The sequence below is a fragment of the Physeter macrocephalus genome, chromosome 19 (genome assembly GCF_002837175.3).
Source record: "Physeter macrocephalus isolate SW-GA chromosome 19, ASM283717v5, whole genome shotgun sequence".
In the NCBI taxonomy this organism is placed as follows: domain Eukaryota; kingdom Metazoa; phylum Chordata; class Mammalia; order Artiodactyla; family Physeteridae; genus Physeter; species Physeter macrocephalus.
The window spans coordinates 15,106,775-15,133,089 of record NC_041232.1 but is presented as its reverse complement, the minus strand read 5'-3'; the positions used below and the strand labels follow the sequence as shown (position 1 = coordinate 15,133,089).

Sequence of the window (26,315 nt, the reverse complement as noted above, 5' to 3'; positions counted from 1 at the left end):
AAAAACTTTCCTTTTTCATGGCATGGCATCCCTCTAGAAGCATGGGTTCAAGTCCATCTCATTTTATTTTATTTTTTAAGTTTATTTTTTTGCCCACACCATGCGTCATGCGGATCTTAGTTCCTGGATGAGGGATCGAACCTGTGCCCCCTGCGGTGGAAGCATGGAGTCTTAACCACTGGACCACCAGGGGAGTCCCGGGGTCCACCTCACTTTAAAAGTATTTGTTAATTTATGAATACTTGCATGTGACTTAAGATTGAAATAGTAAAAAAGGGATTAAACAAAATGTGCCTCTCACCTCTGTCCCCCTCCCTCCCTCTTTCCTTCCCTACAAGATTAGGGATCTTTCCAGAGAGCGTCTGCATTTACAAAGATACACAAATGTAAACATTTCCCACATGAATGAGAGAGTATTTATTTTTATTTATCAGCATATCTTGTCTTAGTACACAGCACACTTCCCCTTTTTGTTTTACAGCTGCATAGAGTTCCGCTGTGTGCCTGTATCCTCATTTATGATAAGTCTCCTACCGATGGCCCCTCAGGGTGTTTGCAATCTTTTGCCATTGCAAACAGAACTGTAGGAAATATCCTTCTCCACAGTCATTTGGCACAGGATGGGGTGTCTGTAGGAGGAGTTCCTACAAGTGCACCTGTGAAGGTCAAAGGATTTTGGTGCAGTAGAGATGTGGATGGATACAGTCCAAACCCCGCCCCCACTACACGGGTACAACGCACGCCGTCCTCCCCAGCAGAATCTTGGAACCTGCCTGTTTGCCCATCTTCACCAACACAGTTGGGAAATGAGTGGAAACTGGGTCTCACTGCAGTTGAACCGGTCTTTAAAACACGGAGTTGGGGTGCGGAGGGGACATTGGGGAGATACTTGCCTCTCCTCCTTGTGGCAGTGCTTCTGAGACGTGTCCTCTGTTCTCTGTGTCTCCGCAGAGCAAGCTGGTGAAGTACTTCAGCCGGCAGCTGTCCTGCAAAAAGAAGGTAGCCCTGCAGGAACGCAATGCCGAGCTGGACGGCTTCCCCCAGCTCCGGCACTGGTTCCGGATCGTCGACGTGCGGAAGGAAGTCCTGGAGGTGACTGGAGGCGACCCCTGCCCTCTGCCCCTTACTGGCCGGCAGCCAGCCCCCTCAGGCAGTGGGTTTTTGGCTGTGTCTGGCTCATAGTAGGACTTAAATACGTGTTGGATGAAGGCACGGAGCATCTCTGATGCTGTCTGAATGGGGTCATTAAGAGTGTGGTTCTAGGGACTTCCCTGGCGGTCCAGTGGTTAAGAATCCAGGCTTAGGTTCCATCCCTGGTCGGGGAACTAAGATCCCACATGCTGTGAGGTGTGGCCCCCCCCCCCCAAAATAGTGTGGATCTAGAGTCAGATAGACCCTCTTTCAGCTCTGCCACTTAAGGACTCAGTCACCTGGGCCAAATCACTTTACCTCTTAGACCGGTGCTGTCCAGCAGAATGTTCTACTCTGGTGGAAATAGTTCATGTCTGTGCTGCCTGACGCGGTAGCCACCAGCCACATGTAGCCACTGAGCACCTGAGTTGTGGTTAGTGCCTGGGACTGAGGAACTCAATTTTTAATTGTATTTAATGTTCATTAATGTGGCCAGGGGCCCCCATACTGGGCAGCATATCTTAGGACATTGGTTTTCTCATCTGTTCAATGGGGTAATGGTTGTCTCCTCTTCTTAAGTAGTTGGCATGATAAAACGAGATGATCTGTGCGGATCAGCCCATAGTCTGGAACCTAATAGTACCCAGGAAATGTCACCTTATTATTATTGTTGTTGCCGTTACTGCAAACTTCGGAAGTAATAGGTTTTCTAGTGACAAAACCAGAACGCCTGTTGTCTTGTGTCCACGCTCCAGGAGTGGATCACATCCGTAAGGTCTCAAGGATGGTGAGATTTCCTTACCCTCTGGGATCTTGGGTCCCCCCGTTTTCAGTGACTGGGTGGAAACTTTGCTACTAAAATCAGCTCTGATTCATTGACTCTTCAGTGCCAGGCATAGTATTGAGGGTTTTACACGCAGGATCTCAACTCTTGAGACTGTTCAGACCCTCACAACGACCTTTTGAGGTAGGTATGACTTTTACCCCATTGTACAGAGCAGGAAACCGAGGCTAGAAGATGGAGGGAGTCGCCCTGCTCGTGAGTGGGCGGGGCTAGCAGGAAAACCCGGCTCAGAATGACTCCAGAGTGTGAAGTGGGAAGCACGGTGCTTTCTTCTCGTTTTCCTGTTGGGAGGGCCTCCCTGAGCTGGGGAGAGGGCGTTCTGGGCGCGCCCCTCGCCTGCAGGACCAAGTGCCATTTCTCAAGGCACCCCCTGCTTCCTGCTCGAAGAGGCCTGGAAGATCCTTTTGTCTTTTTTAGACCTTGTTCCCAATGTGATCTTGCCCGAACCCACTACATCTAACAGTCCTGAGCTGGGGACACAGAACCCTCACATTCCCCTCCCCCCGCCACCCCGATCTTGCGCATACGCACCAGATGGTGTAGGAGTCTCTCTTTCTTAATATCATTCCCAGGATGGCGGTTTCGGGTGAATATCCTTAAAATGAAAGGTCCCATAAAAGTACAGACAGTACATTTTATTTGCATGGCTCCATACACGTTTCAGAGGCTTTCGGGACCTTTTATTTATCAATTGAGGCGAATAAGACCGAGACAAACCTTCAGGGGTTGAAAACTAGTGGCCCTCTGCTGTATCTTGTGTCTGACGCACAGATATTTTTTGTTTGTCTTCAAAATTATTTTTGAGCCAGTATTTAAAAGTTGAAAGAGTCTGCATAAAAAACCCAGATCTTCGACTTCTCTCGAAAAATCGGAATTGCTGACCGCACAGAACTGAATTCCTGTCTGGCGTCAGTGAACCGAATTCTGCTGCCCCTTAGGGTCCCGCAGGCTAGTTCTCAGCTTTGCTTATGTACATTTACCTGGCCTGCAGGTGCCCGAGCTCTGGCTCTTATCTTAGTCTATGAGAATCGAGTCCAAGGCCGCCAACCAGGCGATGTGGACAGAGCTGGGTTTCCAACTCTCTGTCTGCAGCTCACGCGGGTGTCCCCCAGACGGCCCCCTTCTGTGGAAGAACCAGCAGTATGGAGAAAGCTCCTCAGTGAGACCGCCTGGGTTCACACTTACTCACAGTGTGACCCTGGGTGATGGTCTGACTTCTTTGAATGCCAATGTCCTAGTTACAGACCGATGATGATGGTAAAAGTACCTGCTTTATGTGGTCTTTGTGACCTTTAAAGAAAATCCATGAAAAGCACTTAGAACAGTGTTCTATTTCAATTATTATTATTATTATGAATAAATCGAACAGAAGTGCCTCTCCTCTTTTGGCCCAAGCTAGTTAAAGCCTTCTCCATTTTTTCTGTCATTCTTCCTTCTGTGATTTGTGTGTGTGTGTGAACCGTAAACTTCAGTGTAAATTGAGTATTTTGGAGGGTAAATTATAGGATTAAAATGCACAAATGAATCTTGCAGCAAAGAGGACAATTCTTTTATGTTGTGAATCATCCCTTCTAAATGTAATTCATTTCATACTTTCAGATCCTGGTACATCCCCTTTCTTAATGTGGACTTCCCTGTAACAGTCCCTATTTGAGAAAGCTTGTATGTGACTCATTATTGTTCTTTCTCTCCCCCTGACCTAGTGAGTTGGAGAGGCACTGATTGGGTTTCAGCTTTTGCCAGGCAGAATTTTTTTTTTTTTCATAGAATTTTTGTGTCGATGCAGTTTTCATCTTTCTGACTGCTAGATTAAGGCGGGGGAGGTGTGGGGCAGGGTGGTGTCTCATTTGGTTGTAATACACATATATGGCCACAAGAGGGCGGACGTACTCCACAATATTGCCTTAGACTCCATTCTTGGCTATCTAAAACTCTTATTTTAATAATAGTAATAATAATAATAATAAATGTAAAATATTGGTTACCAATAAGTGCTATAATGTGAAGGCTATTTTTTTGTAGATGCATAAATACAGAAGTTTGACCGATTTCCAGGTGTGTCCATATTGTGGTGTATAGGGACACACTGCTTCGGGGAAGGGAGGGATGGTTGCTGGCGGTGGTGAAGGGACACCTGACCAACACAGTTATAGGCGGCAATCCTACCTTTTCTCCAGCCCATCTCTTCAGCGGTGTCCCTTTCCCCACTGCATGCTATACTCCACTTTGTCTTAGATTGCAAAGTCTTGCCCCGTCGAGCTCAGACACAAATCCCGTTTGATTGACAGCACTGAACCACCCACAGGGTTCCAGCCACCCTTTCCCCTTAGGGTTCCTGAACCCCCAATCTGAGCCCTAGAATGTGTGGCTGGGAAAGAGAGAAGAAAAGGGAAAGGAGACCAGCCATCAGGAGACTTGGGCTGTCCAGTTTTCTCTGCTCTTATTAGTTCACCCTGGATTTGGGACAAATCATTGCAGTCCAAGCCGGGCAGGAGGCATGGAAGGCCTTCCAAGATGAGTAAATTGGAGCCCTGCCTATAAGGAGTTCAAAAACTGCATGGGGAGACAGGTAATTAACTGCCACCATTTACAGAGCTCCGACTATGTGCTAAGCATACCTGCTACCTTACAGAGCACATGAGCTTAAGATTCCCACTTTTCAGGTGAGTAAAGTGAGGCTCAGAGAGGTTAAGTGATTTGCCCGGGATCATCTAGCTAATGAGTGGCCAAGCTGAGATTCAAACGCAGGCCTGTCTGACCGGAGTCAGGAGACCCAACCGTTATGCCAAGCCGACATCCACCGAGAGCCTGGCGTTCCTCTAGGTACCACTAGAGGGAGACATGGAGGCCTCCCCTCCCGGCGCTTCCGGTCTCTTTACCCTCCTTCTCTCTTCCCTCCGCTAGGAGATCACCCCGGGCCAACTGAGTCTGGAGGACCTCTTGGAGATGACGGACGAGCAGGTGTGCGAGACCGTGGAGAAATACGGGGCCAACCGGGAGGAATGTGCCCGCCTCAATGCCTCCCTCTCCTGCCTCCGGAACGTCCACATGTCAGGTGAGCAGCCCCAGGGGGATGGAAACACGTCCCCAACGTGTGCCGCCATTCCTCCGGGTTCCTGTGCCCGCACCTGCAGGCCAGGATGAGGCAGAGCCAGCTCTGGATGGTGCGTACCGCTCATGCGCAGAGGGAAGAGGGGCCTGGAATTTGGAGCCAGAAGAAGTGGTCAGGGCAGCTACTCTTGCCCAAGGGAGACCTTCTGAGGTTGTACGGCATGAGGTTCTGGATAATTAGGGTCCAGATATGGAAATATTGGGCGTGAGTGAAAGACTAGGGTCTTTCTTTTTGCTCCGCGGCATGTGGGATCCTCCCGGACCAGGGCTCGAACCCGTGTCCTCTGCATTGTCAGGTGGACTCCTAACCACTGCACCACCAAGGAAGTCCCTAGGGTCTTTTTACCTTTTACATTGGGAAGTGCCTTTGTATTTTGGCTCAGCATCTAACATCTTTTCTTTTTCCATAAATAATATACATTCATTGTAAAATAAATTAGAAAATAGATAAACAACCCCCCCCAAGTCCCCACCCTCTACTGTTATCATTTTGGTATAATTTTTGGTATAATTCTTCCTGACAAATGGGTATGTGTATAGTTTCTCTAAACAATAAATGATAAAACCATGAAGCTAGGATTATCCATACATATTATTTTGAAACCTGCTTTTTTCACCTAACAAAATAACCTCTGGTTTGTTTTTATCAGTTTGAGGTCCAACATTGTAATCTCTCTTTGCTATTTTTCATCAATTTCTCAAATACCTGTTTGCCCTGATTAGCAGGACACCAAACATCATCCTGATTGAGGTTCCCTGCTTTCCTCTAGCCTCATGATTTTTCCGCTATCTCTGGGGCCTTTTCAGTCCTAAGGGATCAGCTCTGCAAACAGCCGAAGAAAAGCTTACTGGTCCACCTGCATGGTTGTTTCAGTTCCCACCACAAGGAGTCACTGTTGAGCACTAGTCTGGCCCTGATCAACAGTCAGGTGGCTGTTCATCTATAGGTACCCTAGCTGGATTCAACATGCAACATTCAACGAGTATTTATGGAGTGATTATGTGTGCCAGCAGGGCTGGGCATACGGAAGTGGACACAAAAGAACATGTTTGAAACAGGTCATTGGCCCAGCTCCCCCACGCATGCCCTTTTGGATTCTTTCTTGCTAGCAGACTCTAATGATGGCTACGATCACCACCAAATAGCCCTGAATTGGGGGCTCTTCTGTCATTGAAGGGTGTATGGTAGCATTCCTGGCCTCTACCAGTAGCGGTAACGCTAGATACCAGTAGCACCCCTGCCCCATCCCTGTCATGACAAACAGAAATGTCTCCAGATGTTTCTGCATGTTCCCGGGAGGGTGCAGAATTACCCCTGGTTGACTAGCTATAAAGGTCATGTTCTTCTTCACTCTAGTACAATGCTATTGACTCACCTAATATTCACATAGTTAAGAAAGGCCTCTCAGTCACTCAGTGCAGACAAAACCTGCTTCAAGGAGACTTCTTCTCTCTACCTACTGTGAGAAGCAGCTGGCAATTTTCTCGCCTTTAAAAAATTGCACTGAATTACAATGTTATATCATAAACATCTTCCTTTGTCAATAAATGTATTTCCTGCTCATTTTTAACCCCTGAAATCTGCCACCATTTATTCTACCGGCCTCCTATTTCTAGAAATGTAGGTTGTATCCATTTTTTTTCCTGTTATAAGCATTGCTGCAGTGAACAACTTTGAGTGTTAACTTCGGGTACATCCTTGGCGATCCCTGTAGTGTGAATTCATAGGAGTGGAGTTCCTGCAGCAAAGTGTTTACATATTTTAAGACTTCTGGTGAATGTCGCCATATGGCTTTCCAAAAATTCATACCAATTTATGCCTCTCCCTCCCACCGTCCCCCACAATGCATGAGAGTGAGCATTTGAGGTTAGGTTCTTTTTTTTATTTGTTTGTTTGTTTTTTTAAACATCTTTATTGGAGTATGATTGCTTTACAGCGGTATGTTAGTTTCTGCTGTATAACAGAGTGAATCAGCTATACATATACATATATCCCCATATCCCCTCCCTCTTGCGTCTCCCTCCCACCCCTCTAGGTGGTCACAAAGCACTGAGCTGATCTCCCTGTGCTATGCGGCTGCTTCCCACTAGCTAGCTATTTTACATTTGGTAGTGTATATATGTCAGTGCTACTTTCTCACTTCATCCCAGCGTACCCTTCCCCCTCCCCACGTCCTTAAGTCCATTCTCTACGTCTGTGTCCTTTATTCCCGTCTTACCCCTAGGTTCTTCATAACCATTTTTTTTTTTTTTAGATTCCATATATATGTGTTAGCATACGGTATTTGTTTCTCTCTTTCTGGCTCACTTCACTCTGTATGACAGACTCTAGGTCCATCCGTGAGGTTAGGTTCTTAATTGCTTTTCAGAGTTAATATCTTCTCTTCAGAGGTGCACTACCGAGTTTGGAAAAGTTCTTATAAATGAGCTGGACCCCAGTTCTTCCTGAGAGAGGGGTTCATGTCACCTCTCCATGGGCTGGGCCATCATCCTTTGTAACATCCTGGGCTTGGTGAGACCTTGAGAGGGCCTCTAATCGGGTATTTTTCAAAATTTTTTTAATCAAGATACACAGTAACAAATATGATTTATATTGCAACCCTGTACACACACACACATACGCAAATACACACGCATGTACACATTCACATACACAACTCAAAGGAGTTTCATGAAACAATACTCATTCTTACTATACATGATATTTTATACACTTTTTTCTATTTTATTCCATATCATTTGCCAAATGCTGGTGACTCGATTTCCCTCTTTGATTCCACCACTTTGGTTTCACAGCCCGCTTTTGGACTGTGAGCCACGGTTTGAAAAAAACTCTGATATAATCAGTTCTCCCGCCACCACCAGCCCTTCCTAGGCAGCTGAGATTCCTTTGACGATGTCCTACCTCTGATGCCTCCCTTTGAGCCACTGGGACCTTGAAAGCAGTGACCAAGGGCTGTGCTCTTGCCCAAATTCCTCCAGCGCCAGGGCCAGCTTGGAGAGAACCTCAGCTCAGTAAAGCACTATCCACTCAGCTCTGAGTCTCCTTAATAGCGTAACTCTACTTCTGCCTTTCCTCAATGTTATGGTGCCACTCTTCACATTTTAAGTTTAATTTAAACTTTTTTAAGGAGTGGTTTTTTGTTTTTTTTTTTTAATGGATACCTCTCTTCCTTAGTAGCCTTAAAGCTGCAAGAGGGCAGGGATCATACCTGTTTTTATTCACCATTTTATTCCCAGCTACATATCTAGCCCATAGGAGGGACTCGATACATATCTCTGAATCAGTACACCTTCCCGCGCATGTAGCCCAGGAAAACTCCCCAGTGCCTTAATGAACAGTCTTTCTTATGGATTGCAAAGCACCTCAGGATCTGGCTCCCATTTGGAAGCCCGCTGTTCACATTTCCCCCGCAAGCCCTAAATATCCAATTAATTTATTAGTTATTCAGGGTTTCCTAGATCAGACATGGATTTTGCCTCTTGGTACTCAGCCCTCTGCCTAGAATTCCCTTCCCCTTTGTCCTCCTGGTGAGTCCCTGTTTATTCTCCGGCCCAACTCCTGCCTCGAAGCTTCTGCGCTTTGTTGAATGAAAAGTTTTTTGGGAAAGCCGCCTGACATGCTTGCTACTGATCTCCACCAGGGGGAAGCAGTGAGCCACCCTCGAAGGATTCTTGCTTTAAATTCTCTTCGCTCAAAAATTATCATTGGTTTCTTGAAGCTTCGAAATATCTTGGGAGCTGGCTGGTTCCTGTCATTTCCTGCCCTTCACCTTAACCAAAAATGTTATCCTAAACTGGAGAAAAAAAACAAGTGTCTTTCGCACCAGACTCTTGTTTTCTTGAGAGTCTTACCATACTTAGCTTGGTATTCCCAGCTCTCAGCCAGAAAGCTGGAGTCTCCTACAGTGATAAAATCAGATATTTAAAGTTCTGGTGTGTAGTGGGGACTCAATGCACGTTTGTTGAGGGACTGAAGGAATACAAGTTGTGATGAGAAACTCATATGGAAACCAAGCATATGGAGAAAAGGAAGCTTTATGTCTGGCCAAGAATGCATGTAATCTCAGTCTCTCTCTTTCTTAGAGCATAGGGGCAGCTTGATTTTAGAGTTGTTAACTCTGGTCTTAGTTTTCTCCTTGGGTTTTGGGGCTATCCTTATTTCCCAGTGCCCAAGGAACCCCAAAGATAGGAAAGCTTAACCCTTTCATCTCTTCTCACAGCTTGTTCGGTCAGCCTTAGCCTGACACCAAAGAATGTGCAAGCATTCCTTCAACAAGCTCCAGGGACCCCGAAGCCAGGATATCCTAACCGTTCCTTTTCATATCAACTATGGCCTGAAACCACAAACATTCATTCACTCATTTAACAAAGTTTATCGAATGCCTACAGTATGCCAGGCACTGTTCTAATCTCTGAAAATGTATGCTTAGATGTCTGTCCTTATGGAATTTACATTCTAGTGGGGGAGACAGGCAATAAATTATATCATAATAAGCATGTACATTAGAGAGTGTGTTAGAATAAGTGCTGTGGAGTACTCCAAGGCTGGAGACCTCAGGTATGAAGACCACGGGCTCCCTTCCTGAACCTTGCTTTCCTTGGTCACAGCTGCCTTATCAGAGGAGAACCTGGTGAGGGCATGGCTCAGGTATCAGAGTACTGTTGCCGTGACTTTCTCTTTTCTGATGTTTCCTCTTTCTCTCTATGCTGTTTCTTGGCTTTTTGATGATTTTTAGCCTACTAATGTGTGGTCATTTGTATCTTCACTTTCCGAAGGAAAAACCCAGGTTCAACGTAATGGAAGACCCTGCTTTTCTCCCTCCCTCTCTCCCACCCCTCCCTCCTATACACATGTATCAAGCACTCACTACACATCTGGTACTGTGCTGGGTTCCAGGGCTTGACGACTTTCTTGGGCCTTCAGGGTAGAGCTGAGACCAAGAGGAGGAGGAGGAGGTCTCCTAATGACGGGGGTGGTGCGATCACATCGAAGTGCATTGCTTCCGCAAGGGAGAGACCAGTGTGGCTGGCCCACTGGGAATGTTGGGCAGAGAGGTGGGAGCTGGCATCAGACGGGGGCAGGGCCAGCCGCCACGGTGGACCATGGCACAGAGCTTGCATGGCAGGGTTTTGAGTAGAAGATGCCTGGATTACTTGTCCAGTTTTCAAACAAACACTCTGACTGCAGAGTGGGTGGGTGGCTTGGAGTGAGATGCCAGGAAGCGTAAGAGGATCCCAGGGTGCCACTGGCAGACAGGTGCCCCGGGAGCTTGCTTTGTTGAGCACCCCCTCCAGCTCCTCCTCCTGAGTTTCGGGGGTGGGTGGAGGGGCAGGGAACTGGCAGCCAGGAGAAAAACAGGATGCAAAGTGGCCCCGAAATAGGACAGCCTCAGATGCTCTCTGGTATCTCCGCAGTTTGAGTATTGAATGAAGCCCACCAGAACCGCGCCTTCCACTCTAGCCTTCCTTCCACGGGAACAAAGAGTAGGAGCCGTCTTGATTGCCTTATTGTTCCAGTTGCTTCTAACTTCGGGAGGGCTGGGCTGGGTGGCGGAGGGAGAGCCGCCCCTTCCACAGCCCGCCGTGTCTGGTGTGTTCCAGCGCCATGTCCTCATCCGTTCTCCAGCGTCCCGTTCTGTGGGTTCTCAGGAATCCCTTACACAGCATGACTCTGCGTTAGGACTCTTGATTGCAAGCGACAGAAACCTGATGTGATTACCCTTCCGCAGACACGGCTCATTCATTCACTACAGATTTCGATTGAACATCCTTTGTTTCGGTCTCGGTGGGGGACTAGGGACACAGTGGTGGGCAAGGCCAGCCAGCTCCCGCGGACCTTGTGTTCCAGACCCGAGCTGTCCAATATGGCGGCCACTAGACTCATGTGGTGAATTAAACTTATGTTCATTAAAGTGAAATAAAATTAAAGTTTCACTTCTTCCATGGCACTAGCCGCACTTCAAGTGATCCACAGCCATCTGTGTCTAGTGGCTACCCTATTGGCACAGCACGGTTCTGGGTCGTTTCCATCATCACAGAAAGTTCTGTTGGATAGCACTTCTCTAGAATATGTCGAGAGAACCAATACACAAGAGAAATAACAAACGGTGATCAGTTTTATGTGGAGAATTAAAATAGGGTGATAACGATGGCGGCTAGGCGGCCAGCTTTGATGGGGTTGGCCACAGAGGGAGGGTCAGTCAGAGCTCTACCAGAGAAGCGGAACCGGTAGAATAAATATATTAAGAGATTCATTGCAAGGATTTGGTTTATGCGACTGTGGTGACTGGCTGGGTAGGCCTGAAATCCGTGGGGTAGGCGGTCAGGAAGGGCTGGCTGGAACGACTGGGCATGTGCTGAAGTTGCTGTCCATGGGCAGAGTACCCTTTTCTTCAGGGACGCCTTAGTTCTGCTCTTAGCGCCTTTCAGTGGACTGAGTCAGCCCATCCGGGTTATCGAGGGTAATCTCCCTCACTTACAGCCAACTGATTGTGGACTTCAGTCACATCTACAAAATACCTTCACAGCAGGAATATAAATTAATAATTGCTTGAATTACTGGGGGCTGTGCCTTAGCCACGTTGACATATTGAACTGACCATGACAGTGGGCCTCTCTGGGGAGGTGACATTTAAACTAAGCCTTGAATGACAAGAAGATACAGATATGAGAAGATTGGGGGAAGGACATTTCAAGAAGAAACAGGTCATCACATCTCAAAAGCACTGTTAAGAAGCAGAAAGAAGACCCACGTGGCTGAACCGCAGGGCGTGTTCTGATAACCCGTTCCTAGGTAACAATCTACTCCACAATTTAATGGCTCAGAACAGCACCTACATTGTTATCTTTCATGATTCCCTGGGTTGGCTGGGCTCAGCTGGGTGGTTCTTTGGTCATGTGTGTTACGGGCCTGACTGGGCTGGAACATTCAAGATGGTACACGTGCGTGGATGGCAGTTGACACTGGTTGTTGGATGGGAGTTCAACCTGGGCTGTTTATGGGGCGCCCACATGTTGCGTGCGGCTTGGGCTTCTGATGTTGGAGTGAGCGTTCCAAGAGGCAGGAATTGGAAGCCACCAGTTGCCTTAGAAGCTAGTCCTGGAACAGGTACAGTATTGCTTTTGCTGGTGACTGTATCAGTGAGGGGTCAGTCAGGGAGCAGAGCCGCTCTGAGGGTAATGGAAAAAAGAATTTATCATAGGAGTGCAGACCATGTACAACGGTAGGAGGAGCTGGGGAAGTAAAAGTTTGAAAGGACTAACTGGAGGTTCAGAGCAAAGTCTCTAACCTGCCCTGATAAGGGAAGCCAGCCTGGGTTGTTGGCAACTTCTGGAAGCAGCATGTCCAGTTGTTGCAGGGGGACCATGAAGAGGGACTGGTGTAGATGCCAGTGGAAGGTTATTGGTTCTTTGGAGCTATCACCTCTGTGAGTTTGCAGGAAGTGTCTGGTGGTGGACCTGAGGTCACCGTTGGTCACCAGGGTCCACATCAGTAAGGAAGGTTGGCCGCGGAGCAGGGAAGGCGGAGGATGAACTCCATCTTCTGCACCTGCCGCCTGCTGCCCTCGCCACCCTTCAGAGCAAGAGGGCTGCTGCTTCACTTTCTCTGCCCTGACCTGGTACGTGTTCACTTTCGGCCAACTCTAACCTGAAACCACAGAGAACAGGATTCTGGAAACGTGGTACCAGCCTAGCCAAGTCGACAATAGGCCAGTACAGCGCAGGGAGCAGGGGTGGCAGGGAGAAGGTGCAGGTGGAGATGCAGGCGGGGACCAGCTCCTGGGGAGCCTCGGAGCCATGGCAGGAAAAGCAGAATGGGAGGCTGTTGGAGGGGGTTTTAAGAAGGGAATCGTCTTGATTTGATTTCACTTCACTCATACGGCAAAGATGGATGGAGCTGGCTTTAGGCAAAGTTCAATCCATCAGTCAGCCTCTCTCCCTCCTCCTTCATCTTAGTTCTGCTTCCCTTGGGGTCAGCCTCAACCTTCCCTATCTATTTAACACTACCTCACTTTCCTCATCTGCAAAATGGGCATGCTGATAATATCTTCCTCATGGCGTGGTTGCAAGAAGAGAGTTAATATAAACACTTAGTCTGATGTCTGGCAAATCAAGTGCTTAATATATGATAGCTATGATTATCCTTATTTTATTTATTTATTTATTTATGGCTGCGTTGGATCTTCGTTGCTGCGTGTGGGCTTTCTCTAGGTGCGGCGAGCGGGGGCTACTCTTCATTGAGGTGCGTGGGCTTCTCATTGCGGTGGCTTCTCTTGTCGTGGAGCACGGGCTCTAGGCACGTGGGCTTCAGTAGTTGTGGCATGTTGGCCCAGTAGTTGTGGCTCACGGGCTCTAGAGCGCAGGCTCAGTAGTTGTGGCGCACGGGCTTAGTTGCTCCGCGGCATGTGGGATCTTCCCAGACCAGGACTTGAACCTGTGTCCCCTGCATTGGCAGGAGGATTCGTAACCACTGCGCCACCAGGGAAGCCCCATCCTTATTATTCTTTTAAGTCAGCTTCCTCCTGCGCACTGCCCCCCACCCCACCCCAGCCCCTTCCCTCCCAAGCTGAATCTGAAACAGTGTATCTTCCCCACAAGCCTCTGGCTGCTCCCTGGGGCACAGGACATTCCCCTCCGCACACCAGCCTTTATCTTACAGCCCCGGAAGCAGAGCCCCAGGTCAGCACCCAGTCCAGGGCTTAAGCTGCCCTTCCCGATACAGCCTCTGTTTCTGCTTTCTTGCAGGCCACATTCTGGCCCCTCTGTCTAGCCCACCTGCCGCTTCACACAGCCAGCTCTGGCTTTTGTGGAACCACCACACACACACCCCGACCCCCGTCCAGCCCCTATGAGAACAGAGGGAACCTGGCTCCCCACTGTCATCTCTGATCAGCACTGTGGTTGCACCCAGCAGGTGCTGAGCAGAATTGGGCACAAAACTGACCCTGAACTTGTCCTATATGGTCTGCAGGGGCTGAACTGCTTGAGGATTGTGGGTTCCATGTGCACTACACCCGATCAGCCAAGTCAGGCCCAGGCGGACTGTAACAGCTTAGAATCAGATCCCAGCTCCTTCTCCCGGGCTCCTGATGTCTTCACTAGCTCATCACACCCAGCTACCCTGATCTTCCTGCTTTTCCTTGAAAGGCCTGCCTCAGGGCCTTTGCACGGGTCCTTCTTTCTGCCTGGAATGCGCGCTCCAATCTTCCTCTGGCTGGTTGGTTCCTTGTCATTTTGGTCTCAGCTCAGAGGAGACCTTCTCCTGATCCCACCTTCATGTCAGTCACTCACTCATTTCTTCATGGTCCCTGTCACAAATACAGTGATTTCATTTGAAATATTTGTTTCTCGACCCCTTCTCACTAGAACAGTGGTTCTCAGACCTGGATGTGCATCAGAGTCCTCCAGAGGGCTCCACTCCCAGAGTTCCCGTTTCAGCCGGCCCAGGTCAGCGCCTAGGAATTGCATTTTTAACAAGTTCCCAGGTGATGTTTCTACTCCTGGCTTGGGGACTGCATTTTGAGAGCCACTGTGCCGGAATTGTCCCAGGGCCTGGCTCAGAACTAGAGTGTAAAGAGTAGTTATTGAATGACTGAATGAGTGGCGGTCCGTGATAATGGTAACAGCACATACTGAGTTCTTACCGGGCCAAGAGCTGTCCTGGGTAATTGACATGCAGCACTGGCTTATTTAATCCTTTCAACAACCTCATGAGGTCCATGTGATTATTATTTCTATTTTCTGGTAAGGAAACTGAAGCTCAGAGTCACACAGCAACTAAGTACCAGAGGCAGGGTTTGAACCTGGGTCCATTTGACTCCTGTCGAGCCGAGGCTCCCTCATTAGAGAGAGGTGGGGGGAGTTCCCTGGCGGTCCAGTGGTTAGGACTCCGCCCTCTCACTGCCGAGGACCCGGGTTCAATCCCTGGTCGGGGAACTAAGATTCCACAAGCTGTGTGGCATGGCCAAAATAAATAAATAAATAAATAAAAATAAAAAAGCAGCGAGAGAGAGGAGAGAGAGAGAGAGAGAGAGAGATAGGTGGGGACAGCTTTCCCCTTAACTCTGGGAGGTCCATCTATCTTCGCTCAAGTGGCTGCCCTTTGGGGGGGGTTGCAGGGATGTAGCAGCTTAAAAGAGAGCTTGAGATAAAAAGAAATTACTTAAAGGCTGGGTGTAACTACCAAGTAACAACAACATCGCCTGTTGACAGAGCACCTTCCGTTGTAGGAAGTACCTGCATACAGATGACCCCATTTGATCCTCACAAGCCTGTGAGTGGTGGGCAGATGAGTACACATTTCACAGGTGAGAAAACTCAGGCCCAAAGAAGGTCACTTTGACCCTCCCACGGTCCCACAGAGCTGGAATTGGAACTGCAATGTCCCATTCCTGATTCTCAGCGCAGAGCCCTTTCTGCTGTATGTTGTTGGGGGATGATGGTGGTGGCAGTGTTTCCCCTCCAGGTGGGATCCTCGAACTGGAGAGCCGGGCTCTGCCCCAAGCTGGGTGTGGCTGGGAAAGCTCAGAAGCCCCTTGATCTGCTTCAGAGTCCAGGGAGGCTCTTCCTTCTCCTGGCAGGGTTGAGTCTTTCTTGGTGACTGTTTCTGCCCTTCTCAGCCGTGGTCCTAAGAGAGAATGGGAGGCGTCCTTGGCCATATGAATGTGTTTGAAAAGTTCAGTAAATGTGCAGGAGGAAAGCAGGAAGGGCAGGGAGGATGGAGAAAAATGTGATTACCTTGTATTGTTATTTGAACCAAGTTATTTTCCCCTCCCCCTAAAATGTCCCAACATTGTGACACTGCATTGCTGGAAACTACGAGAGGGGTCCAGTTCATGATAGTCACACATTTCACTCAGTCTTTTTTTTTTTTTTTTACATTGTTTACTTATTTTACTGATTACTGACTTACAATCTTATATGAGAAGTATCCAGTCTATTGTTTGGGGAAGGGAAAAAAAAAGGCTTTGTTCTGACCATAATTTGCATGCTAGTTAGTATTTTAAAAATGCATCCATAGGAAGAAAAAGTCTAGAAGGAAATACACTTGGATATTTATCATAGCTGTTTTTGGAGTAAGGTGATGTTATTTCTGTTTTGCTTATCTGCATTTTCTGTCTCTCTGGGCAAGGAACAAGCAATGATGTAATTTAAACAAAAAAAAAATTAGAAGGAGAAAGAATCTTCCTTGAACCCAGTTTGTTTACCTTTTTCTGTACCCACCCCTTTTGTTATTTCTATGATTTCCTCATTGATTAACCCCTTTCTCTGCACCTGTTCAAAAGGGCAAACTTCCTGCTGCATCTTCCTGAAGTTAAATTCCCTGTGGCTTAGACGATTCTTGACGATGCTCTAAAATGCAACTTAATTTAGCCACCACTGCCAGGAAGGCTGCTTAGATTGCCCCTGCTCCACTCTTGTGTTATTCATCCTGCAGTTCTCTTGTAGTTGTTCTGATATATAAATCTCCCTTATCAGATTAGAAATTCCTGGATAGCAGGAACCATCACAAAAATAACAATTAATTATTAAAAGTATGCTCTGTATCAGGTACTGTTCTAAGCTGATTTTAAGGGTAACTTCACTCAGTCTTCAGAACTTGCCCATGAGATAGGGACTGTTGTAGTCCCCAGTTTTCAGATAAGAGAACTAAGGTGCAGGGAGGTGAGCCTAGTGACCCAAGGTCATGTGCAGTGAATTGTAGGCTGCCAGGATTTGAGCTCGGGCTGACCACAGACTCTTTTTTTTTTTGCTTCTTTTGTTTTCTATAGCACAGTAGCAGAAGTATCATTGAGGGGGAGGTTGAGGCATTTCTAGATTTGCCCCAGGAGAGAGAAGTGAGAAATAGAGAGTAGTTTCTGTCTATGTCACTGATTGGCTTGTGTGGTGGAGATAACAAACACATAATGAGAGAGAATTCTCTCTAAATCAGGGGTCAGTGAAGTATAGCCCACCGGCCAAATTCGGCCCTCTGCCTGCTTTCGAAAATAAAAGTTTTATTGGAACACCGCCACACCCATTTGTTGACATTGTGAAATAAAATTCACATTTAATGACAAGAAAAGAAAAATTTAAATATAAAAAATTAAAGATAACATTCCTTTTTGATCTTGTAAGAGGCCACGATGACGCTTAGATCTGGATCGTGTACACTGTCAACAGTACGTCATTTAACGTACAGCCCTCTGTCTCAAAAACTTATATAACTGTACCTTGACTTCTAATGGGCAGAACAGTTCTTGGAGCTTTCCAAGATGCCATTCCTGTGTTATAATCCTCAATTTGGCTCGAATAAAATTTTCCATTTCTTTCTTAGATCGATGGATTAATTTTTTGTTGATAACATATTATATTTTCTATGGCTGTTTTCACACGGCAACAGCAGAACGGAGACCGTATGGACCAGAAAGCCTAAAATATTTACTACCTGGCTTTTTACAGAAAAAGTTTTGCTGACCCTTGTTGTAAAAGACCAAGTAAGAAATACTGAGTGTTGGCTAAAACAAATACACATATGCTCTAAGGCAGGAGAAATCTCAGTCTGATGTTAAGAAGAACTTCCTCTGGGAGGAGGGAAATAAGTACACAATGAGATTGGGGGACATTGACAGTGGAGAGCTCTACGATGAGGGTGAATTACTATTTGCACAGTGGTACAGCATGACCTGGCGCTGCCCTTTATTGAGCACTTACTACACTAAATCCTCAGGGGAAGGAAGAAAAGGCAGGGAGGATGGACAGGCCCCAGAGAGATTAAGTAACTTGCTCGGGGTCACACAGCTGCTACAGGGTAGAGCCTGCACTCAAACCCACGCCGGACTCACTAGAAACACGCGCTTTCTAGTGTTTCTTGCAGTGTCCCATGTACCGACTTTTCTTGTCCGTTTCCCACCAGACTGTGCGTTTTTTTGGGGATGGGGATCACATCTCATTATCTCTTGAGTGCTGCCTGGATGGTGCCCCCGGAGGGTCACTCTCATTTAGGGTGCTGCCTGGATGGTGCCCCCGGAGGGTCACTCTCATTTAGGGGGGTGTCTGTGGTTCTCTTTGGGGAACGTGTCACACCATCCCAATAGGATCCTGAATTCGGGGGTGCCTGCACTCCAGATCTCCCTGCTGCCTCCACTCCTACTTGGAAAAGGAAACCCCAAATGCCTCCCTTCCCCCAGTGACACAGACCTGTTGATGTGTCTCACCCCCCCACCTCAGCCCTGTCCTTGGGAACAGAGGTGGGTTTAGCTCCATCATCTGATCATCTTCTTACTCTAGCGCTTTTGTTTTTCCCTTCTCCGTCTGGTACTTTGTGGAGGAGGAATGAGGCGGACAAGCTTTGTAATCGGATACCAGGACACCCTGGGTGATGGTGACAGATTGTTTTTGAAGCCCTAACTTCTAAAGACCTTCTGCCTTCATTGTCATGGAAGGCGGAGGGACTGAGTGGCAGGCTGTATTTTTGCTCTAAACCCTAGGCTCCTTGCTGGAAAAAGTTGGGGTCAAATAGCTGGTTGGCTGCAAACACTTGGATGCTTTTTCCTCCCAGTATTTACTGCCTTGGACGCCATCTGACCGGGGCCACTATGTGATGATTCTTGACGACCACCAGGGGGCGCTGCCTGATAATCTTCCTTTAGCTGAGACGGCAAAGAATTTGCTCAAGTGCCACGGAAAAAAAGATCTACATTAAGGTGCAAACTGGAAGGAAGCTCGGTCTAATCACCTCAACTTTCAAATAGGGAAAAAGGAGTTCCTGAGAGGAGAAGGGTTTCACCCATCTACGGCAGGGAACAATGTAGGCTGAATTCCGTGTTATAGACAGAGCATCTGGGCAGGCTGAGAACCAGGGTGAACTTCAGTCTCTTTTCCTGGCTGGCCTTACATGAGCTGCACAGCATCGCAGCAGCTCCTGCTTCCTGCCTGCCTCCAGTCTGCTCAGATGGGGGTCTTGCTGTCACTAACCTTCCTGCAGCACTCATGTCACCGAAGCTCTTACCTCCGTCTGCCTGCTACACTGAGAAACCAGTTAAGAGAAGAAGATGATCTGTAAAGGAGGAAACTTGAAACATAGCCTTCAAATAATGATTAGTGGAGACACAAAGGGAACTCGAAGGGACAGTGGCTTCATTCCCTTGGGAGACGTCTGGGAGAGCATGGGGCCAGACATGGGGTAACTCCAGCCGCATGGGGGCCTCCTGGAGGCTGTCAACAGAATGGCTGTGAGAAGCAGCAGGCCGTGCTTTGATTGAAATCACCGTCTTGGCCTTTGCCACGTGCCTGGCACTGGGGCACAGAGATAAAAAAAGACACGGGCTACAGTTGGCAAGGGGCTGAGCTCTTGGGTTCTTCTTCCAGCTGGCCCGGCCAGTTTGTGGCACAGTTGGGAGGGTGTATGAGTTCTGAGACTGGCATGTGCATCCTGGCTGGGCCACTGGACTATAGTGAAGCTGGTTCAGCCCCTTCCCCGTCAGAGCCTCTGTCTTTGAAACAGGCATGAAAGTGCCTGGCTGTCTCATGGTTGTTGCACGGAGCAGGTGAGATGATGTATGTTCCCCGTGTCGGGCTACCTCTGCTACCTGAGCAGAGCCGTGCTTTGCTCCTTTTGGCTGGAGTGAATTGGGAATCAGATGAAACAAGTGAATGGGCCAAGCCAAAGGTCTCTCTCTCTGCTCCCCTGTTCTGCCTCCAGCCTGCTTCTCGAAGGCAGACTCCTCCAGAGTGGAATGGTCCGAGGGCCCCAGAGCTGGTAAAGCCCACTCCCCAGTGGGCGTGGGAAGCCGAGGGTCATGCCAGGACTTCGGTCAAGCCCCCGAATTTGCCAGAGCTAATGCCCCATGGATGGGGGGCGGGCAGTGCAGCCCTTTTATGATTTTGGAGCAGAAAAAAGATAACAACTCATCACAGCCTTCCTTTAATACATTTGAGAGGTTGGAAAAGTTTTCCATCTTTTATAGAACCGTAGAACTATATTTATTTTATATTATTATATATTATATATATTATGTAATTATATAATAATAATTATTTTATATATTATATAATACATATATATTATATTTATTTCCCCAAAGGGTGCAAGATTCTGGACGAAAGGGCTTTTAGGCAGGGGATCCGTCGGTTTCCGCGGGGTCCTTCCTCACTGTGGACTGTCTCCGGGTACGGGGTGGGGGTGATGTGCTTAAGAACAATGATCCTTGTTAATCCCATCGGATGTCAGGGTCACCACATCTCAAGCCCCAGGCAGGAGGTTTTCTTGGGCTCCTCAATGATAGCACGTAAAGGGCAGCTCGGGGTTTCTCAGCCTTGGCACTGTTGACGCTTCCGGCTGGATAATTCTTTGTGGTCGGGCTGTCCTGTGCATTGTAGGCTGTTTAGCAGCATCCTGCTATGCCAGTAGCTTTGATGCCAGTAGCATCCGTCCCCCACCCCCGCCTCCACCGTGAAATCAAAAGTGCCTCCAGGCATCCTCAGGTGTGCCCGGCGGAGAGCTGCTGTCTGGGCTTCCCCAGGGCGCTGCAGGTTTCGCGCAGCTGACGGCGCTCCTGCTTGGATGGCGATGATGATGAGGACGACAACGATGATGACAAGTGAAGTATTCTGAGGCCACACGAAAGCCAGGAAAGTTTGTGAAGACCGAGGGTCTACAAAAGCACAGAAACCCGTAACTGCGCTGGACTTTGGCTTATCATGCCCAGAGTGTCGTTTTCCCAGGGGTCTTGAGTCAAATTTTCAGGAACCAGATGAAAGCTAGGAGCCTTGATGTACCATCCTCCCTCCAGCACACACACACACACGCACACGCACACGCACGCACGCACGCAGGCACGGGCTCACTCTCACATGCATAATCCTTCCCTCTCTCCCCAGGGACCTAGTTAACACTTCCATCACTTTTGCAGGTAAACAGCTCTCCAGGCCCTGACTTCTTCAGCCGGGAGAGCCTGGACCAGCCACGTGGCCTCCCTGAGCCTGGGGACAGGACGGACGGGCAATAAACCCTTCCCCCGTGCTTCTGTGTCTCAGGTTTGACCTTCATGCTGGGCCAGTGAGCTGACGGCAGTAACCACGTCCCCACCCTCACCGACAGCTGCACAGTTCACACCGTGGCTTCCAGCTGTGATTGTTATTCTTGCATTGATGCCCGTTTCAGCTCAGAGACACCTTCAGGGGATTCTTTTTTTTTTTTTTTTTTTCCTGGGGATTCTTTGAACATAAGAAGTAGTTCGCATCTTTGTACTCGTCTCTTCTGCCTGTGACACTCTTTCTGGGGCTGGCTTCTTCCCATTATTTGCTCTCAGCTCTGGATGTGCTCGCTACCGGGTATTAGTCTGATTATCTTCTCTGTCATTACTCAGGGAAGCTCGGGGGCTGGGAGAACCCCGGGGGAGGGGCTGAACGCAGCCCCAGCGAGTTCCGGGGAACTTTCTAGAGGAAGGAACAGCGACACTGAGTTCCGAGGATGACAGGCTGTGTTTGGGCTTCTTTGCTGGCTCCCTGGGTTGATTATTTTGTTTTATTGCCCACCAAATGCCAACTCTCAAATCTGCTCAGGGTGTTTTTGTTTTGTTTTTCTGTCAAATCATCCTAGCTCAAAAAAAAAAATTTTTTTTTTTTGCAATATCTTTTGGGACCATTTTTGGGGCAGTATCTTTCTGGACCATTTTGTGTTGTGAAAGCTGCCTGAAGACTTTCAGTGCCAAAATAGTCATGTGCACGTTCTGTTTTTGGAAAGAAGGATGTTGTACGTACAGAAAATGCCAGGACCTGACCCAGCTCCATGTACTTTCCTTTGATCCTTGTACCCGTGACCAGAAGGTGAAAGAGGATTTTAAGCTAAATTCCTCCTAAGCCCTGACCACGGGCTTTATTTGGCAAGGCCTTTCAGTTTCCTGGGTGATGCCAATTTTATGAGGAGACACTGGGCTTTTGGCAAAGGGGAATTACGACATCAGGTTTGGGCCAGAAAAGGTTGGGACGGAAGAGATTAGAGGTTTCGTTATGAAGGAAGGGCTTGGTGTCCAGTGAAGTTTTGCAAATAGTCACGGTGCCAGTGAATGTGGAAAGGGAGGATTTAAAATGCCCCCATGCCTCGGGTGTCTCTCTCTGCATAGATGTTTGCTCTTCCCTATTGTGTCCAAGGCGTTGCTCCATACTTATGATGTGCTAGACTCATCACATGAAAGGATTTTCCATGATGCGTCATCCTTGTAACAGCTGTGTAAGGTCAGGGCTGCCCTGTGAAAAGGGAGGAGATGGAGTTCAGAGAGGTGGATGAATTTAACCAAGGCTGCACAGCATGGGCAAGTCACGAAGCCAGCCTTGCACTTGGGAGTTTGGCATGTGACCACTGCTTTATGCCACGCCCTAGGCCCTGAGGAGAGACAGGAAGGGAGTGGCATTGATTGAGAACCCAGGTGCTCTACAGAAGTCGCTCGGCCAAAGTCACCTGGACTCGGTCAGGTCTGCTTAGATGTGAGTTTTGAGGAACATGAACTCATTGGGTGACAGTGACCTGTTAGCCCAGGTATCGCCGGTGGGTGGTTTGATGCCCTGGGAGTCGATTGGAGCAGAGCCAGTGACCGGGTTGCACGTGGCCGGTCCTGGAGGAAGTGGTACGTGAGAGGGAGGGAGAGGTGAGGTGACACGGTGGCGGGTGGGGTGGGGATGAGGCCTGGAGCCTGAAGGGGGGTCCTGCTCTTTGAGGTCAGGCAGCTGCTGCCCTGACTTCTCCGGTTCTCTTTAATAGGAATAGGATAATAGTGCCTGTGTTTTCTCTAAAAGGCAGGTTTGAGGAGGCAGTGAGGTGATGCATCTAACGGCTTGTGGCCCAGCCCTGGCGTACAGTCTGTGCTCAGTAAATACATGGCAGTTGTTACTTGCGCTGTTATTGCTAGTGATCTGGCTCAGAGGTTTCTCGGGGGTAGGTAAGCATGGCCGCTGCCTGGAAAAGTTTCTTTAAATGAAGCATCAGGTAAAGGGGAGACCTGGGGTTTGGTGCAGTGAGCCGGGGGATCACAGTTGTCTGCCTCCCGGCGCGTCGAGCTCGAATTTCAACCGACGTGGACCAGTTTCGAGGTCTGAAGGGCGCTGTTTCTCAGTGCCAGCGGCCGCGGTGACCCCAGGAGCACGCTGGGCGCTCCAGGTGGGCTCCGCTCGGGGGAGGGGAAAAGAAGGAAGTGGGGGAGACTCTTCCACAAAACAGGTGTCTTCCCACTAAGCATCGGCTCTGCTGTCCCGTGGTCCTGGTTTCAGATGCTGGGCTCCTGCCGCTTACCTTCTTGTGACCTTGGGAAGTCGGTCTGCTTCTCCGAGCATCAGTGTCCCCATCTGCACAGAGGGGTTGAGGCCGTGGAGTTGAAAGGACCACGGGAGCCTGGAGCAATTGATGGTTAGCAAGCTGGAGAAGGCCCAGAGGAGCAGGCAGGGACTCGGGCTGGGGGACCGGCTTGGGTGCCAGAGATCAAGGTGAGCAGGGACAGAGGTCAGCGTCGATACCACCGGTCGCCTGCTCTACATTTGGCACCTGCATTGCCGGAGTGATGCCTCTCAGGCCAGAGAACATCCCTGCACTCTACAGCCACTGGCTGCTTCTCCCTCTCTGACACATCAGACTCCTCACAGACATGGGCTGGGGCCAAAGCGCCCCCCCGCAGCAGAAAAACAGCTCAGAACAGAGCACCCCGGATTGAGACCCGAGGCATTCCTTGAATCCTCGGCCCACTTCCTGGGTCACATCACTCAAGCCTCACTTTCTCTCTTTAAAAAAGAGAATCGGAATTCTCATTCTCCTCACCTGCCCAGGTGTCGGTGAGGGTCAAACCAGGTGACATCCAGGAAGGGCTTTGCAAGCTGTCTAGTACCTACAGTTGGAGGGGTGGTTACTTTTACTGAGGATGGCTGGGTCTGAAGTGCCAGCTTTATCTGGGGCCATTAGCAAAGAAGAGGTGGAATCTCCCTTGAAATAAATTCCCCAGAGCTCTGGTTGGTTGCCCCAAAACATATGCAGGCAGACACAGCACAGATGTTACAAAAAAATACTCAAATGTTTTTGATGACCCATCCTGAAAAGTAGAGCCTGGTTGGAGAGGTTGGATGATGTTTCAGTATATAGTTCACTCCTGCATTCAGCTTTAACTGGTGTTTATCAGAAACCTCCCTGTGCCCAGTACTGGGGGAGAGGGCCCAGCTTTGTGGCCTTGGGTAAGTCATTTCTTCTGTGAGCCATCATTTCCTGGCCTGAAAATTCAGATAAGAGTTGTCCCTCCTTGGCTTGTTGTGAGGATTAAATGAGATAAAATATGCAAAGTCCGGTGCCTGGCATGGCGTTCCCATGGGGCCTGATAACTGGTCCCTTGCTATTACTGGTATATCATTGGCCAATAACTATTGTTACTGTTAGGTTTCTCCTCCTCTCTGATCCTGTTAAATGCTCCCGGGAGTCCTGCAAGGAATATTTTGCTTCTCTCTCAGTGCCACTCCATTTCCCCACCCTGTCTTCCATGCGAATTAAGTGCCTGGGGTTCATGGCCCCAGTTTATGGACAAAGAAAGAGGTACAGCTGCCAAAGCCTATTGGTCCAGGTCTCAGAGAGGCAGAGAAGAGGGGTCCTGGGGTTGCCCCTCCTCTGCCTCTATCGAGATGGGCCAAATTGGATGGTTTCTGCCAGTGTGATGCTTGCGTGAAACTCCTCATCTAAGGAAAGAAATGCCGATGCTGGTGGAGAGCGAGCATTAGCCAAAGAGCAGGATGGAAGAAGAAAGAGCTGAGCAATAACCCAAACTTTCTTTTCAAATGGGTTTTTTGGGGAAAGGGAAAGAGCAAAATGAACAAGTTCTGCCTGAACAGACATGATTTAACGTGGCCAGGGCGTATTGATAATAATATCAGGGCTTTTCCTGCTCTGGGGGAAGTATTTGGATTTCTCATGCTCTGCCAGTCCCATGGGAGACAGGGACCCGGGAGGAAGTTGGACTTTTGGGACATGTCACATCTCTTTTCTTTTACAGTCAAGAAAATCTATTTATTAAATTAAATTTCCTTTGAGTTTGGTTTTTCCCTTAAGCTAATTTTCTCTCATGTTTTCTTTGTTTCCCAAGATGTCGGTTAGGGCAGAATTTATCAATAGAAATGACAGTATTAGTAACAATAAAAATAAAGATTGTAATAAAATCCAAACAGCACCACATCCTCTGGTATCTGAAGTGTGTAGCTGAAGTCGTATCTGTCTCTTCAGAGGAATCTGTCATTATCTTGTAGCTTACGTAGATTTTGTTCTTCCCGTGTCTGCCTCAAGGATTTGAAGCTTGAGGTCTGAGAGAGTTCTGAGAAAATCTTTTTAATCATCCAGAAACCATTCAGGCTTTAGGAGATGGCATATCCACCCCCTGCCTCCCTTTCTTCCTTCCTCCCTCCCTCCTTCCGTCCTTTCCTTCTCTATTCTAGCCTGGCCAGCTGTCTTTGGGGAAAATAGAGGAAGACTTGCTAAGAATGAGCCTATCTCCTTTATGCCATTTTGAGATGTATTAAATAATCTAGTGCAGGGACTGGCAAGCTATGGCCCTTAGGCCAAATCTGGCCAGCTGCCTGCTTTTTAAAATAAAATTTTATTAGATCACAGCTATACCTATTCATTTATGTACTGTCTGTGGCTGCTTTTGCATTACAATGGCAGAGTTGAGTAGTTGCAGGAGACTGTATGGCTCACAAGTCAAAGTATTTTACTATCTTGTCCTTTACAGAAAAAATTTGTCAATCTCTGTTCTAGTCCTTGACTGTGGGCCTTTATGGCTTTTCATTTTTTTCTGCTGTGTGTGCTTGTGAACAAGTAAGCTTGTTCATTTATTCATTCGCCAAGCATTTAGGAGCACTTTTTTGGTGCCAAGCCTCCTGTTAGGTACAAGGGGTGTTTCTTGTCTTTAAGGAATTATTGCAATGCAATAAGATACAAACAGAGGGCTGTGTCTGCTGCAGTGGTGACAGGAAAGAGGAAACAGGCAGTGTTTTGGAGGCTGAGTGCAGGAGAAAGCTAGAGAAACCTTCATAGCGAGGAGACATTTGAGATGGGTATAAAAATAGAAAGTTTCCCAAACGGCTGGAGGACCATGACCTCCCAGTCATGGGAACAGCCTATATAGTGAGGTATGTGATTGTGATAAAACATGATCAGCTCAGAGAGTTGGAAGTCAACTTGGAGGACGGTTTGGGTGATGAAGGGAAAAGATGAGACTAGTAA

The 26,315-nt window shown here is 48.2% G+C and overlaps 1 protein-coding gene across 1 annotated transcript in view; it reads left to right on the top strand.

Moving 5' to 3' along the window:
• The window catches only part of KSR2 (kinase suppressor of ras 2), a 414,563-nt gene that overhangs the window by 76,770 nt on the left and 311,478 nt on the right, over positions 1-26,315 (top strand). The window contains exons 2-3 of the mRNA XM_055080456.1: positions 952-1,092; positions 4,880-5,030. Coding sequence (XP_054936431.1) covers positions 952-1,092; positions 4,880-5,030 — 292 coding nt within the window. The remainder of the gene's footprint in view (positions 1-951; positions 1,093-4,879; positions 5,031-26,315) is intronic.